Raw genomic sequence first — 17866 nt, 5'->3', positions numbered from 1 at the left:
CAGACAGAATGGCTGTGTAAAACGACTCGTCCAATGTGCCTCTGCTGTGGAATTCAGTTGTTCCCACTGCCATGACTTCCTTTACACGCAGACTGTGCTTGTCCTGTTAGCAGGATGGTGAATTTAATGAGGTGCCAGCTAGGCTAAGCTTCAGGCTTAGCAACATTTTGCCAAAGAGACCATGCAGCGATACGGATATTGAGGGTCAGCAAAAGCCCACTCTAGTGATTTGTGCCAATTAATTATCAATGGAAGCGAGTCCTGCCAAAAGAAGTTGCGAATAGTATGAAATAAGGGTGCTGAGTGGAAAAGGCTTGCAGTTGTCAACATGCAGGCTCTAAAAAATGTAGCAACATGTCGTCTTGGGCTCTTCAGTTTCCATAGTAACATTATCCTCAAGAAGTAGTGAATTCAACTACTTGTGCGAATGGCAAAAAAAAAGAGATCCCTCTCAGACGACATTCTGGAAAAGGGGATTGATGTGCGTGAGGAGAGGTGCTGCCCGTGTTTAATTGGCTTAGCAATTTAGCGGTGGCCTATGATGCCCCTATCTGAAAGGAGTGCGGATTGAGAGGTTTCAGAAAAAAAAAGAACATTAAAAACATTATTTTTCAGTCGCGTTCTTCTACAGAGATTTCTAAAAAATGGTGTTTCCACCAACAATCGGCCAGCAACTCTGACTTTTCAAGCGATTAGCTTAAAGTGCAATAACGCTCACAATGCAGGTTAATTATCTCTCTCGTTTCAGCTAATTAGCTTTACGTCATGTCAGTTTCTATTAATCTTCAGGAGCTGTGGTGGGACGCATTGCCCGTTATTGCAATATTAAAGGTATCTTATCAATCACAACAAGGTCTGGTGACTAGTGTTTTTGTGGACGTAGCTCCAGGTCCACGTCCGTTTAATTATAATTCAAGCAGATAAGTGTTCGCGTTTCGCCCTAATGAGCGTTCGAACTTACATTGATTTTAATTAGGAGTCCTTCAGGCAGTGTTTAACTGTTATCTCTGCGCCACAGAGTAGAAAGTGAAGACTGATCAGTGTCGCAGCTGATATTTAAATGGTTTAAACCAAGGATTTGGACCAAAAAAGCTTCTAGATCCTTAAGATCTTGGCAAAACAGAAACATCGTCTGGTCAGAATGATGTGCAATGAAATAACAGGAAAACAGCACATCTGTTTGATCAGGTCTTATAAAGCTTATAGAGCCTCTAAAACTTTTGGGGTAAAATATCTAATTTACACAATTTTCTCCTTAACTCAAATACAGCTGATCACCCAAGGCATGTTCGGGGTCTGAGGTTTTACACAAGAGCTACTTGGCTAATGTAGCCAAGAAGCAGTGCAGGTGTCTATGTGTCAGATAGCGATGTGCTAACGTCGTGCCTAAGTCATCACGCGATCACCTTAACCGGTGTCAAGCTGATCAGTCATCTTCCCTTACTGACACTGTAGGACATACCATTGCCAATAAACATTCATATACTGTAAGTATGCTATACAGGCTATACAATAGCAGCAGCTATCATTAGGCCTGAACTTTGTCTGCAGCACCTGAGTCTTGTTTGATTGACTACACTTTGGTTAGGCAGTAATTTTGGTTGTCACTATTCAGAGAGAGAGAGAGAGTGGGAGAGAAAGAGAGAAGCACAGACAGCCAGACTGTCTGAAGTCTGAGTTTTGGAGGCTAAAATGAAGTCCCCAGTGTAGCTCAGTCAGTTAATGGAGGCTCTCCAGTCAGACTGTTATAAACCTGCACTTGGTGGGCAGTTCAACCTCGGACCGCTGACCCAGTTTGTGGATGGAAAGGAAGGCGGCTAATTACAGAATCTGAGAGAATATGGACTGTGGGCATTGATTTCTTTCAATTGTCACATTCACATATGCCTGGGATGTACCACTTCAGACACACACTGCTCAATCTCAATCCATTCATTGCTGAAATGGTAGTTCCATGATAGTGTGTATTGATCTGGTGGTGATGTGTGGAGTACTTACATATTTTAATTTTATTGCTGTGTTGAGAACAGGCCATCGACCACAAATATCCAGCCCATGGTGGTCCCATGATCAGAAATGGACCAGTAATGAGGAACTAGACATAGAAACATGAGCAATATTCTCTGTAACTGTTTTCCAATAAGGGGAGTCTACGATGCATGTGTTTCTATTCTGCAGAAAAGTCCAGCTCAAAAACAGCTTTTGCTGGTAGCTGGTTTTTAGATGATCTAAGCTGGTCTTTGATGGTCAAGGTGGTTGAAAGCTGCTTATCCAGAAGAAAACATATCTATACTGGTAAACTGTCTGGTTAACCAGCTCTTGACCAGTATAGGATATGTGGCATTTGATTTTGATCATGTTTGGTCATGCTGGTCGACCAGCTTAGTCATACTGGTCAACCAGCTTGATCTGGCTGGTCATGCTGGTTACCAGACCAGTTAAACCATCAAACGCAAACAAAAACATGCTGGTCAAGAGCTAAGCTGGTCAGTCAGCCAGCTTGTAATCCCAGCAACGCCACTGTGCCTGATTCAATAGAGGTCTTCAGAACTTGTCCTCAGAATTTGTCCTCTGGTTTTCCATTGGTGTTGAGCTACATCAAATGTATGGCTACATGGAAGATGTTTCCAATAAAATGACCATTTAGTGTATGTACAAGGGAGGTGCACTAGCAACACAGTTGGAGTATCAGCATTACACACTGAATGGTTGCATAATCAAAGCTTTTTATACTTTATACTCGAACTGAACTGAACTTGGACAGCTAGCATAGTTTGCTAGTTGTGGTTCTTCATCCTGGTCCATGCAACCAGGATGGTCATCAGGGCATCAGGGGTGCACATGGGCATCAGGGGTTTCATATCTGTGGTAATACTTGGTTTCAGTTTAACCCCTTAACGTTCACTGACCTCATCTACATGCTATGGATTATTATTTCATTGCTACAGAGAAAACTGTAAAGGCTGTAGTTGTAAGCTTCAGCACCAACCCTTTTAAGGGTTCCTATTAATTGCCATTGTATCAACAGAACTTATACAAAGTGCAGGAAGCTTCTTGAAGTGGATTAGGTTAGAATGAAAAATGCTGAGTGTTCTTTTCAAAGGTTAAATTACAGCTTTTGGTGATAGTGCTTGTGGTCCACCCCCATAGTTTGTCAGAATTCATCTGGCTCACGGTAGAAGTGGGCGACACTGAAACGCTAGCAGAGCAGAGGTAAATACTCTGTTGGAATTTCATTTAAACTGAAACTTTCAAAGTGTTCTTTTTTAATCATACTGTATGACATGACTGACACATGCAAATGGCCTCTGGTCTGATTGGCTGCTCTGAGGAACTCCATATAACATTCTCCACATGAATGGGTGGAGCTAAACTGCTGCAGACTGAAAATGCTGATATATGTAAATGTGTTGGATGTGACATCACAAAAAACAGTACATTTAAAACAGGACGTTCAGGCACTAGAACAGAGCTATATGGGCACAACAGACTGCGGAGAAACTTCATCATACAGCAGGGGGAAGACTGGATCTTTTTACGGTATGGGCACTTTATGCCACTTAATTTTTCATTGAAAACTTTGAAAGCCACGTTTGCAGGAAAAGCAAATTCTCCTTTGCTTTACGTAACATAATGATGTGTCAAAAATAGATTTCAGGGTTTGCTCTGTGTAAACCTTTTTCTTTATTAAAATAGTGTCAGAAGTCCCCTAGGGGGCTGTGTAAAAAGTGACAAACCTAGACAAACACAATCTACTACCAGTGTGAAGCTTCACTGACTTCCAACGATGGAATAAATGCTTAGATAGAGGCTGTGTCTATATGTGTGTGTGTGTATGTGTATGTGTGTGTTCGTGTTTGTGTAGCATGCTAGAATGGAATACACAGTATTCCATGTTCATTTTTAATGAGATATCTTGCTCGCCTCTCACAAGCAGCCACAATGACACCAGCAGGCAGCTTTAAGTTGTTTTTAACATCCTCAGGCTTTTAGCAACTCTCCCATTCTCTGCTAGATAGTCTCTACTCTATTGTTGCTGAGTTATCACCTTTAGAAGTGTATTTTTCTCTCTCTCCATCAGTGGCACTGTGTGGTCACCAGGAGAAGCCTGAAGGCCAGAATAGCTTTTAAAGGTCTAGCATCCTACATTTTTTATGTACTTCATGAATGAGGTCACTTATGATGCTTGTGTGGGTTATGCAGCAAAAATGTAGGAATCAGTTTTTGCTACTGTGACTTTAGGGAGCCTGTTTACACCTGGCATTTATATGCAGTTTTGGTGATCAGACCAGATTCGGACCAGATTCGGATTTCACTTGTATGGATATAAACATCCCTGCATTGTGCCGCATTGCACTCAAACCACAATTGGAGGTGGTCAGACCACATTTGGCGGTCACCCAAATTTTATCCATGTATAAACGGATTGTGTTTTATGTTATAATTCCTGATATTGGCTTCTGAAATGATGTCCTGCTTTTTTACATGAAAAAGTCCAATCGGATCTCACACTGGGGACTCATTTTAATGACAAGTGTAAACAGAATGTGGTCAAAGTAGATCCAGAGACTATCCAGATTGAAAACGCATGCTAATACCAGGTGTAAACAGGCCCCAAGATTCATACAGGCAAGCTTTTCTCATTGGCTGCCATAGATTGTACCTTTGCAAATTTTTCCTTACATTACCATAAATGGGTGGGGCTAAACCTTTGAATGCTAAATCGGTAGCTATATGTAAATGTGTTGTTTTTGAAAACATCTAGAACAGTGTTAGAATTAAAAAGATGGAGTTAGAGAGAGGAGAGATACATGAATACAGAGACAGCCAGACCGTCTGAAGTCTTCCTTCTGAAATATATAATGAAGACCCTGTGGTAATGGAGGCCTTCTGGCCAGACTGTTAGAAACCTGCACCAGCACTTAGTAGGCCTTTCAAGCTTGGACTGTTAATGCAGTGGGTAGCTGAAGAGGAGGACTGCTAATAATCACAAAAACAATAAATTCATGGACTGTAGGGAAAACCTTCCCCTGTTATGGGTCCTTTAATCGTGATCTAAGACCAGCTTGGCAGTCTCACAAACAGTCGGAATGCTTGGGCATCCCTAATGAAATTGCATGTTTTTGTTGATTTTCTAAATGAAAATAAGGACATGTGAACACTGCACTTCCAAATACATTAAATTCTGTTTCATTTCAACAGGGGTGTCCAAACTTTTGCATACGATTACATGGTCAGTGAATAACATCAGTGCTGCATTCACTTGCTGCAAATAAGGCCAAAGCTTTCTATAAAGTAGTCAGTCTTAGTTGGCAGACTAAAAGGACAAAAGTATTGGGACACCTGTACATCCATTGTTTCTTCAGAAATGAAGAGTATTAAAAAGAGTTCATCCTGCTTTTGTTGGAGTAACTGTCTCTGCTGTCCAGGAAAGAAGGCTTTCTACTAGATTTTGGACCATTGCAATGAGGATTTGATTGCATCAAGCGCCAAAAATGTTAGTGAAGTCAGAATGTTGACCACCCACCTTATCCCTGACTCCCAAACTTATCCCAAAAGTATTAGATGGAGCGCCATTATCATTCTAGAGAACACAGTGCCACTGCTCCATACCCCTCTAGCCCACACCTGGCATTACACATGGTCCTAAGAGAGTCCTATTGCATTGGCAGAACTTCACTAACGGGACTAGACAAGTGTGCGTTCATACATCTGTAAGCAACTTAAAGTAGCTGAATACATTCATTAGAAATGGTGTCCACAAACATTTAGACAAAGTGTATTTTTTCACATGGGAAGGGGGGGGGTACCTACTTTCTGACCAAGGTATGGTTTTCCATCTCTTGACAAGCAGGCAGTTAGACAGTTGCACCACTCTAAAGCTGTGAAACTATGTACATTTCTGTGTCCAAGAAATAGTGAAAGTTTCTAGGGAAACTTACCCTGAACTGTGTTTTTAATGTAGTGTAATTTCACAGCAACTGTCTAACTGCTGCTCTTCAAGTGTGAGAAGATCCTAAGCTCAAATCCCCAGCAAGGGCTCAGCCCTCCATTGTCAAAAGCCTCTCAGTCTGGCGGAGGTTTTGATAGGCGTAGGAGTCCAGATGGGAATAAACAGTAAATCATCTGAGTGGGAGGAGTCACAGGCTAAAAATCTTACAAAATATGGAATCAATTTTAGCTGCAGCTCTTTTACTAATGTTTTTGAGATGACTCTGTAACCAGCTTCAGTTTAAAGACGGGGCTGAATAAGGTGATGGTTCAGGCGAAGGCATCCCAAACTAAAGTAGTCCATTTCTGTTCTAAACAGATGAAGCCGTCAACTCTTTTTGCCACGTAATAATAGCGCTGTTGCTGTGTTTGACGGAGTAATTGTTTTGTGCCAGACATGTCACTGTGAGCCTGAAAGCCTAATCACTTTTGGATAATAATCAGTGCCAACTGCCATTGGCATGTCATCTGGGGTGTATGTGTGTGTGTGTGTGTGTGTGTGTGCATGCATTTCTGTGTGTGCTGGCTCACCGTCTAGTGCCACGGTGCTGTGTACATTGCACTCAGTAAGCAATTACAGATGGCACCTCCTGTTTGGGTCTCAAGCTATGTTTTTGGGCCATAAATCATGCATGGCGAGAGGGCTAGGCAAATGGCTGCTTTCAAACATGTTACATTTCCTTTCGCATTGAAAACACTGAGCAACTGTTGTTGTGATGGGGAATAAAGGAAGCATTGTTGTGACTCAACGCTCAAATCTGCTGCTCATCTAATACCAGCACCGCCTTGCTTTGAGTCTTTGCCATGTTGGAACATTTAAAGTCCAGTCGATCCATGCTAACATGGCTAACAATAGATAAAAGACTCATGCTGCTAGCTGATACTAATGGGCAGTGCTAGCTTTCATTCTCTGTTAGTCAGATTAGCATTTGGCTGAACCATCCCTTCAAGCTGTATGCCTATGTTGCTTTGTTGAGCTTTTCAACCTCAAATCCCAGACGGGATTCTTGTGTTCTCCTCGTACTAACAAACAGCTTGATATTTAAGCTACGCATTTGCATGGGATGTGTTCATGGGACCCGGGAAGAGGAAAGCATCGATAAGGGAATTGTGGGCAGATTTGTTAGTGTATAAGCCATGTATGCTTCTGCAAATTTTGATACGTACATGTTTATAAACTCTACATATTGGACGTTTATTTATTATGAATGTGGCGACTGTACAAAAGCGACTGTATCTCGTAATATCCAGTATCACCTAAAAATTCTGATCTTCTGGAGTTCCATAAATGCATCACCAAATTTCAGTCTGAAATCTACTGAAAGAAAAACAGCTTGGCCAGCTCCAGCTGGTTAACCAGTTGCAAATCTCGTTGACCGGCATAGAATACAGTATATTTTAGTTTGAGTTAATGGTTTTGCTAGTTAACCAGCATGAATGCTGATCAGTACTGACCAAACACCAAATTGGTCAGCCAGTATGACCAAGTTTGTCAAACTGGTTGAGCAGCTGAACCATCAGTCTCACCCAAAAACTCTATCCTTAACCTATCCTGGTCAGCCTGCTAAACTGCTTACCCCCTTGTCTACCCCCTTGATCAGCTGGTTCACAGAAATAAAATTTGTTGTTGCCTAGTCCAGCTGGATGTCCACCTTCCTCACCACCTTAACCATCAAAGACCAGCTTAGACTATCTATCTGACACCAGCTACCAGCAAGGTCTTGCCCTAAATTATCACCATCCAATACTGATCGTTTATTCAACCCCTTACAGAAACTATCATAAGTTATTCAGTAAACATTTGGTTTAGCATATCTTGTGGAGTCCCACAGGGTTCTATTTTGGGGTCTATAAAACTGATGTTACTTGTGAGAGTAAAGTAGTTATGAGAGTGACGGATTATGGGCTTAGGGTCTAAGAGGGCGCTTGTAACCAGTGAAAGTGCATTAGCAATGGGCTAAGAATTTCTCTGCTGGGATGAGAAAAGGGCATATATTTGTATATAGTGTATAAGTCATGAATACTGTGGTTAGCACTAGCTTTCCTGTTCAGATTATCATGCAGCTACAGTGCTAATATCCAAACAAACTGTAAATGAACGGCCTTAGCATTTCAGCTGTAAACCTGTTGGGTGCGCTTTAAGACGGTTATAATCTTCATGCATTTACTACTATCATCTTCTGCAATGCGTGAAGCCATCACTTTGTAAGCTTTTAGATCCATCTATGGGAACAGGCCAGTCGTTGAGCCTCGAGTTGACATTTACAAGCCTCTAAATGTACATTAGTCTGGTTTTATTGGGAGTAGCTAACACGCTAACCGAGCATTATTTTATTAGCAGGTTCTTACTACGTCAGCAGCTGATTTATCTTGGTGGATTTGTACTCGGCCTCCCCTGTTTTATTCATCCTTATTTAAATGCAATGCTTAATTTACCGCCACACATCTCTGGTCAGAGCAGCGCTGACCCAGCGGGAGACACCGGCAATCATGAGATAACACAATTAAAAGTACAGAAAGTAAGAGTGGTGTGTGTGTGTGTGTGTGTGTGCTCGTGTGTGTTTGAAAGAGATTCTCTAAAAAAAAAAAAAAAAAAAAAAAGTCATTAGTCCGTTCATTAGTAGTGGGGCATGCTGCCTCACTCCCCAAAATTGAGTTTGACACTTTAAATTGGTCTTTGTGGACATGGAACATTTAGTTATGCTAATAATATTTCTTTTCTCCGCGGTTGCTTAATTAAAGTCCAATGACGACAATCCAAGTCAAGCATAATTGACATTTCTAGCGTTAATTGCAGGTCAATTGGGGTTTCGGTGAGCAAACCTTGTGCTTGATACGTGACGTCTACTGGTGCCATGTTTTGTCTGTTATGTGGCACTGGATGTGTTACGCAAATTAACTTCAGAGCAGGCGTGGATCCAGACGTTGGATCCCGAGTCACTGCAAATGATCCAACTTGATAGAACCGTAATTCACATGTGCACTCTTGTGCAGTCTTTGTAGATCGGCGTGATGAAGTCTGTCTGCAGAGACACCAGGAATTCCTTGAAAACGTCACTTTCAGTGAAACCACTGGTGCTGTGTTTTTCTAATCATTTTCTAATAATAACAAAAGCATAGCATAGCTTATCAGAATTAGCCACAAATATCGTAGTCAGCACTAGCTTGACTTTAATTTCCGACTCCTCATGTAGATGTTTTCCCAGTGTAAAGAGGATGAAGATCAAGCCAGACTAAGAAAGTGTTTGAGAGACACTTCCAAAGCGTCCATTCATTGTTTCATATATATATATATATATATATATATATATATATATATATATATATATATATATATATATATATATATATATATATATATATATATATATATATATATATATATATATATATATATATATATATAGGGGCAGTGGTGGCTCAGCGGTTAGAGTGCCGGGATATTGATAACAGGGTTGTGGGTTCGATTCCTGGGCTCAGCAAGCTGCCACTGTTGGGCCCTTGAGCAAGGCCCTTTACCCTCTCTGCTCCCTGGGCGCTGGAGTTGGCTGCCCACCGCTCTGGGTGTGTGTGTGTGTACTCACTGCCCCTAACACGTGTGTGTGTGTGTGTGTGTGTGTGTGTGTGTATGTTCACTACCAGATGGGTTAAATGCGGAGGACACATTTCGCTGTACAGTGTACACTGTTCAGTGACAAATACGTGCACCTTCACCTTATATATACATACATACATATATATGAAAGGACAGCAACGCTATCTGACACTCGAATAATAACAAAAACATCTTGTTACAGAGATAGCATCTATGCTAGGCTAGGCTAATAAAAACAGAGCTCGTTATTTTTTCCACAAGTCTCCATCAAAGTTCTAACAAAGTGTTTCTTTCTGAGGCAAAATAACAGGGTTGTAAACATGCTTGTAAAACCACATCTGAGCATATTTGCCAACCAAGTTACATTCTCATTATATTTTTTTACAAACAAATAAATGGTGCCAGTGTCTAATTTCCGATGTAAATATCATCAATATATCATTAATATATTAATATAAATCATTTAAACCATTATAGCCAGACAACCATAATAACACTAGACTTTTAGGGCCCCCCAAAAGGTGCAGCCTTAAAACCAGTATCTGTCTCAGGAAGATCGCAAGTTTGGTCCTTTGCAACAGGAACAATCTGTCCTGATTACCAGCAGTGCCACATCCATTTGTCATAAGGAGGGATGGCCCTCCCTCTCCCCACTTTCACACAGTGTGATGCTAGCAAAGTGGGTTGTTAGTGTTTTCCTCCAAGCCAGTTCAGCTGTCCAATGACATCAGTTTGGAAAGATGCAGTGGTTCTTCACCACATGCTAGTACCAACTAGTACCAGTTCTGCGGCCAACATTCTGAGGAGGCTTGGCTGCTGGGTGGGAATTGGCCATGATGGGCGGGCAAAAAAAAACCCAAAAACAAATTACAGCAAATTCGGATCTATCTGTGGTTTGGTCAGGGGTGAGTATATTGACCTTTCTGTTAGTACACACATTACACATCTGTTGAGACTGCATTTCTGTGTGTGTGTGTGTGTGTGTGTGTGTGTGTGTATGTGTTGTGTATTACACAATATTTTTTTCTTTCCCTGGCCATCTGGTCAAATCTAAAATTCAAAATGACATGAGGGGTAAAGGCTGCTGGTGTGTGTGTGTGTGCATGCGTGTGTGTGCATGCGTGTATGTGCGTGCGCGTTTGTGCCCCCCCCACCCCGCAGGAGAATAACCCAAGTATGTCAGACAAGCAAAGACCCTGCAGGAACACATTCTCACACACACACACACACACACACACACACACACACTTCCCTACAGTACTGCTATGCAATATTTTTGAGCGAAACGTCCAATTTTCTCCAATTTCTATCCCCCGTGCCGCCATCCTCCTCTTTTGGCAGAGCAGGACTGGCTGACCTGAACCATCTGCTCTCCATCTTGCAAGGAGGGGCCCGCGGCCCAGGGACCGTTTTTTTTTTCCCTCCACTAGACATATCAGCCTTGTCTATCCCTCTGTCCCTTCATCCCTCGGTTGGCATCCCAGAACTCTCAGGACAGTTTGTAGAAGCAGCCTTGCTGGGAGCGAGGTGGGACAGACCAGGTCAAGGACGGCTGCCAGTCTCCTGCGCTGCCCCTCCCCTTCAATATTACATCACTTTCAGCCTCTCTGTGAGGTGTAGACGCCTCCTAGCGAAGTGACTCACAGTAAAGCTGCGCTTGTCAGAGACAGTCAAGGGAGGCGCCTATTGAATAGCAGGCTACGCTGACCCGAGGGACTGATGGGGGATATGCAAATGATGCTGGTCACCTCAGCCTATACGGACTTATTATGGACACAGGGCAGCACCCAGGGGGATGGATCACACTACTGTAAAACTGTTTTTGATAGGTGGTTGCTGTGGTTTTGCTAAGTTGTGGCTATAGTGTTGCTAAAGGGTTGCTAAGGTTTTCTAGGTGGTTCACATGGTACCCCAAGTGGTTGTCATGCTGTTGCTAAGTGGTTAACATTGCATCCCAGGTGGTTGCTATGGTTTTGCTAAGTTGTGGCCATGTCGTTGCTATAGTGTTGCTAGGTGGTTGCTGTGGTTTTGCTAAGTGGTTGGTATCGTACCCCAACTGGTTGTAGTACTGTTGTTAAGGGGTTAACATTGCTTCCTGGGTGGTTGCTATGATGTTGCTAAGTGGTTGCTTTGGTATCCTGGGTGGTTTACTATAATGTTGTTTTGTGGTTGCTAGATGGGTGTCATAGGATTACAGGGGTTGCTATAGTGCAGCTTAGTGAATTCTAGGGTTTTGCTGGGCAGTTCCTATGGTCCCTAAGATGGTTGCTCAAGTGTTGAAAAGTGGTTGCTGTGGTACACCATGTGATTGGTTGGGTGTTACTTGTGTATCGGTATCATGACTTACAGTAAAAATGGTGCACACAACTTGGAACTCCATTCATTGAAGAAGAAAAAGATGAAAGATAGCAATCATGCTTATTAGGCAGTTATAATAAACTGCTATAACACAAAGGTAATAGGGAACAGTGAGCTCGTTTGCCAAGTGGCAAATCCACATTCGTCTACAATTTTAAACCTAAGGGCTTGCTGGTTACTTTGTCAACAGAAGCTCCTGAAACCCTGGCATGTGAAATCACTACATTCACATTCAGTCTTGACAATTTCAGAAGCTATCTATAGTCTTATATCTAATATCTATATAATAGTATTATCTATTATTATCTGTTGTATTGATGTAATGCTACTAGGTGGTAAAAACGCACAACTGATATGTAGGTGGTACTGATCAGAACTGTTCACAGTGGCGCTTCTAAAAGCTACATCAGTTTTTACACCAAATGGTTGTGAATATGGTGCACGAGGAGACATTGTTTATTGAAAAAAAAGAATACAATTGTAATTGTAGCATAAAATGTACTTTATAAAAATAGAAGATATCTTTACTTTTCAATTTGTTCACCTGTGTTTTAGACTTTGAGACCCCACCTCCCCACCCCACCCACTGTAAATGAGTTGGAGAATTTCCCTAAATTGGAGAGTCTTACCCAAAGCCACTCTGAACTGCACCTCTCAGTGATCTGTGCCTAAAACGGTGGAATGGTGAAATGACCGGCAATATAATGGAATCACTTACTATCTTGATTTCATGCTAGATGCTAAATTCAAGGCACAGCTATGTTGAAGTGCTGTGTTGACACCTCTAAGCAATGTGACTCATGGAATACCCTGTACTTGTGAGTCCTGCTTAAGAAAGGGGCCTGTTTAGGGACTGATGGGGGATATGCAAATGAGGATGTTCACCTCAGCCTGTCTGGACCTGATTGAGAGGTACCTGGGGGATGGATATTGCTAGCAATTAAACTCCCATCCAAACACTAGGAGTCCATGTTTTCCATAAGGAGAGCTCTTAAAATAGTCCCATAGATGGTGGCTTGGTTGTATGGTTCTATGAAAAACATAGATTACATTAGGCCAAGGTTCTTCAAACTTCAAACAAAGGTTCTTTTAAACAAAGTCTAATCCATTTACTGAATCATGTTCCAGAAGTGGGCCAGACTGAGTCAAGACCATGTCCCTGGTTTCTACAGACAATGGTTCTTCATCAAAGCCAATTTTATATATATATATATATATATATATATATTTATTTATTTATTTATTTATTTATTTATTTATTTTTTTTGGGGGGCTGTTGATGACAGGGTTGTGGGTTCGATACCCGGGCTTGCTGCCACTGTTGGGCCTTTGAGCAACCTTCACCCTCTCTGCCTCCCCGGGCACTGCAGCAATGACTGCCCACTGCTCTGGGCATGTGTGCTCACGGTCACTGTGTGTGTTTCACTGGTGTGTATGTGTTTGTTCACTGCACGGATGGGCTAAAGGCAGAAGCCAAATTCAATCTGTGTCAAACACTAATGGTCAACAACTAATGGTTGTCTTGTCATATATATATATATATATATATATATATATATATGTATATAGTGACGATAAAAATGGATATACAACATATAGATGTTGTATATGAAGAAAACTATTAATCACTACAACTCCAGTTACTGTTGCTCGAAACTTTTGGATGGTAGGGCAATTACAGTCACCTTAAAAGGTGCCTTGTAGTCTCTAGCAACATGACTCAGAGTAAAGTCGCACTTGTCAGATCTCCTCAAGGGAAGCACCTATTTCGGCTTGTTTATGCTGACATGAGGGAGTGATGTGGAATATGCAAATGAGGGTGGTCACTGCGGCCTATCTGGACCTGAACTGGATACAAAGCAGCACCTGGGGGATGGAAATAGCTGTGATTATGCAAAACGTTGACGAGCAGCGAAAGGGACTAATAATCACAGCTATCCCCAGTCAGTCTGCAGCTTCGCTTTTGCATTCATTAGACAAATGCAAGCAGCGAGCCTCCGATTAATTACGCAACCACAATCTGATGGCACCAGCTAAAGCCAAGTCGATGCTAATGCTTAGATGCTAATGCTTAGTTGTTTCTTTTTGTTACAAAAAAAAAAAAGGTAATCAATGTACTGCAGCGGTTTGTTCCTTCTGTATCTACTTGCTGCTTACTTACAGTATTATTGTGCATACATTATTCTATTGGGCTTTGTTACCTCAGAGCTCAAATTCCATTACCTTCTTTCAAGACACCGTGTGGATTGATTTTTATATCCACTTGCCAGTTGTTGGAAGGAAGCCTAACTTGGGGCTTGGGGCTTATTTTAGTGACCTAATTCAAAAAGATCTGTCTAACATATTTCAGTATGCAGTTCACTGTAGGCCGGACAGCGTGGAGAGAAGCAGTGATGATAAAAGTTTTACACTTAAAAGAAGCATAGAATTGATATATTGAGTATTTTAAGTTGTTTTTGATGTAGGCATGTTAATTATGTGACTTTGGTTGAGGTAAAAAATGCCCAGATGTAAATTTACAAGCCTGTTTACCACCCTGTTATTTTGCCTCAGAATGAAATACAAAGTTTTCCCTTTTATGGAGGGACTAGGTGTAGATATAACAGTGTGGGGGTTTTGCAATCTGCTTGTTTTACAGCTCTGTTTTGCTTATGTTGGATTGTATGAGTGAATGAGTGTTATGGTATGACCTGCTCATGTACCAAACTCTCAACTATGGCAAGTAAAATACAGTTTTCCATTGTAGAGCTATTTGAAAGTCATTTAGCCAACAATTACACAACAAATATGTTTACTGGCTACCAGTTTACCCAAAACCAGACTACTGCATTACCTGGCAAATGAACACATTTTAGATAAATGGTTAAAAGAGCTGTATATGATGTAGAAGAAAGTCTCCAGAAAATGCACTCTTAAAAAAAATGGAAACAAAGGTGTTATAGTGAGTGATATCAGAAGTACCTCTCAGTTTGAGGGATTTCTTTAAAGAACCAAACACTGAAACGTTCTTTAGGAAACCAAAAATAGTTGGCATGGCATTGCTATAAAAAACATCTTTACTTTTAACCACAAGACCCATGAATGGTCTCCTGGGTCCCATTTCTACTCCTTTACTTTTCTATATTGATTACATGATGCTTCGCTGTATACTTAATACACTATATGGACAAAAGTACTGGGACATCTGCTAATGCATTGCCTCTTCCGAAATCAATGGAATGGTAAATTGTAATGGTTGAATCTACTTTTGTTGGAGTAACTGTCTTTAGTATCCAGGGATGGCTTATATAATAATGTCTTGCTCCTAAAAAGCTTTGGCATGGACTCCACAAGACCTCTGAAGGCATCCTGGGGTATCTGACATTAAGATGTTAGCAGCAGATCCTTTAAGTCCTGTAAGTTGTAAGGCGGGGCCTCCATGGATCACATCGCATCAATGAGCTTTAGGTGTCGATGACTCTATTGCCGCTTCACCGGTTATCCTTTCTTGGACCACTTTTGGCAGGTGCTGACCACTGCATACCGGGAACACCCCTCTGACCCAGTCAGTCGTCTAGACATCACAATTTGGTTCTTGTCAAAGTGTCTCAGATTCCTGTTTTTACCACATCATCTTCAAGAACGTCTTCACTTACCTTCACTTATCCACTCCTTGACAGATGCCACTGTAGATGAAGATAATCAGTGCTTTTCACTTCACCTGGTACTAATGTTTTGGGTGTATTTATATTAACAGTAATTCTAAATAGTATGTTTTCAATTCTGCATCTTTCATTTTGATCAGTACTACAGAAGAACCTAAAATTTTGTCAAAACAACAGAACTATACTGCAGTAGTGAGGTGGCATGTATGTGCATGCTCACTGCCAGGGTGTGAGATGCTCTGAACGGGCAGCTCGGCAACTATCAAAGCCCCCCTGTTGTTCTTGTTTAACCCCAAAGGCTAACTTTGCTGAACGTGGAGACAAGAAAAGCTCATGGATCAAACGACCCAGGAGTTCTAGGTCGAGAACCTTCCAGATCAATCATGTCAGAATCAAAAGCTGCACCGCCAGCATGCTACTCTAAACAAACTGTAAACATACACTATATGGTCAAAAGTATTGGGACTCCTGCTCATTCATTGTTTCTTCAAAATCAAGGGTAATAAAAAGAGAGTTGATCCTGCTTTTGTTGGAATCACTTTCTCTACTGTCCAGCGAAGAAGGCTTTCTACTAGATTGTGGGGCCTTGCTGTGAGGCCAGAGGTATCAAGTAAGGAAGAACAAATAGTTTGTTACCTTACTTAAGTAGAAATTTTGGTTATCTATACTTTACTGAAGTAAAGTCATCGTTCAAAAGAAAAAAAAAAAAACATAAAATAAAAAATATGATATCTCCTGTTTTGAACAACAATCAGCACTTCCTCCATGTTGGCTCAGACAGAGCTCCGGGCTATTGATGACAATGTGTTGTGGATTCGATACCCGGGCTCTGCCACTGTTGGGCCCTTGAGCAAGGCTCTGTACCCTCTCTGCTCTCTGGGCGCTGCAGCAATGGCTGCCCACTGCTCCGGGCACATGTACTAATGGTCACTGTGTGTGTTTCACTGGTGTGTATGTGTGTGTTCACTGCACCGATGGGTTAAAGGCATCTGTGTCTGACACAAATGGTGTATATAGTTGTCCTGTCTTTTCTTATCTTGTGTCGGCAAACATTTGGACATATAGTGTAAGTGGACAAGAGTGAAAAATAAACTAAACTACAACATAAAGCAACAAATATGGACATATGGACTACATATGGATCCTTCACTGCAGCTGTAGGAGGTTTTGGTCATTTGTCATTTGTAAGAATAACATATTTGTTCATTTTAACACATTTGTTTATTTAATTCTTTATGCAATTATAAAACAAAGCCACAGAATCACTTGGGAAAGAATAATTAAATTGCTTGTTACTGCTCCAAGCAATATTTGTTTTTTTTTGTTTTTTTTTTTAGGTTGAGCCAAACAAAATAAATAAATAAAACCCTGCATTGTAGTTTAAATGCTAAAAGAAAATGCTAAAATACTCTATTGAAAATGCCTGGGAGGAACTCTTAATTTAACACATTAATGCTTACTTAAGTTGTTTATCCAGTGAAAAGCTTGAGGTACTGGGAACAGTTGTAAGAGGAGTGGTCACCAATCCCTCTCCAGCAGATCTACCTTCTTGCCGGTTTCACCTCCAACTCAAATTGAACATACCTTAATCTAGCTAAGCATTTCTCTGAAGGCAATTAGATGTTAAGAGTGAAGCTGCAGGACGTCTGCAGGAAGGCAGATCTCCAGGAGTACGGCTGGTGAACAGCACCATGTTGGAGCAGCTCATATGTTTCATCTGTTTTGATGCTTCGCTACCAAAAGGCCTAACACGTGCTTTTGTGTCTTGCAGGTGATCCTTATCTTGACCAAGCTTTATGACTTCCACTTGGGCAGCGTCACTGAGAGCTCCCTATGGAGGTAAGAGCTATTTCACCTCTCTCTTTCTCTCACTCGCTCTCTCTCTCGCTCTCTCTATCCACAACAGTCCATTCCCTAGAGTTTGTAGTCTGTGTCTGCTGTTGTTCTATAGCCTTCAGCAGGTAAATAAGGTGCCGCTTGTGTTGGAGATTAGTAGACTTGAATATCCTTCTCGTACGGCACTGTCCTTACATGTCCTCCAGGAAAAACAGAAACAAGACAAAGCGAGACAGCAAACAGAGACAGGGCACATTCCAACAGCCAGAGCCACCAAAATAACAGCCGAAGCCGAAGTTGTCAACGTCAGGCAAGCATGAATCAAGCTTCATTTTCAGGTCAAGACTTGCATTTTCTCAAGTTTTCTTCAAAATAACCTAATAGTCGCTTCTTTTTAAATTATTTCTGACTGCTTCCTTCAACCTTACTGCTATGTTACCTT

General features: G+C 41.4%; 1 protein-coding gene across 1 annotated transcript in view; it reads left to right on the top strand.

Moving 5' to 3' along the window:
* The window catches only part of sorcs3a (sortilin related VPS10 domain containing receptor 3a), a 353899-nt gene that overhangs the window by 132807 nt on the left and 203226 nt on the right, over positions 1–17866 (top strand). Inside the window, 1 exon segment of the mRNA XM_072656688.1 lies at positions 17360–17427. Within this exon segment, the coding sequence (XP_072512789.1) occupies positions 17360–17427 (68 nt within the window).

The sequence above is a fragment of the Salminus brasiliensis genome, chromosome 15 (assembly GCF_030463535.1).
Source record: "Salminus brasiliensis chromosome 15, fSalBra1.hap2, whole genome shotgun sequence".
In the NCBI taxonomy this organism is placed as follows: Eukaryota; Metazoa; Chordata; class Actinopteri; order Characiformes; family Bryconidae; genus Salminus; species Salminus brasiliensis.
This window is presented reverse-complemented; position numbering and strand designations above follow the sequence as displayed.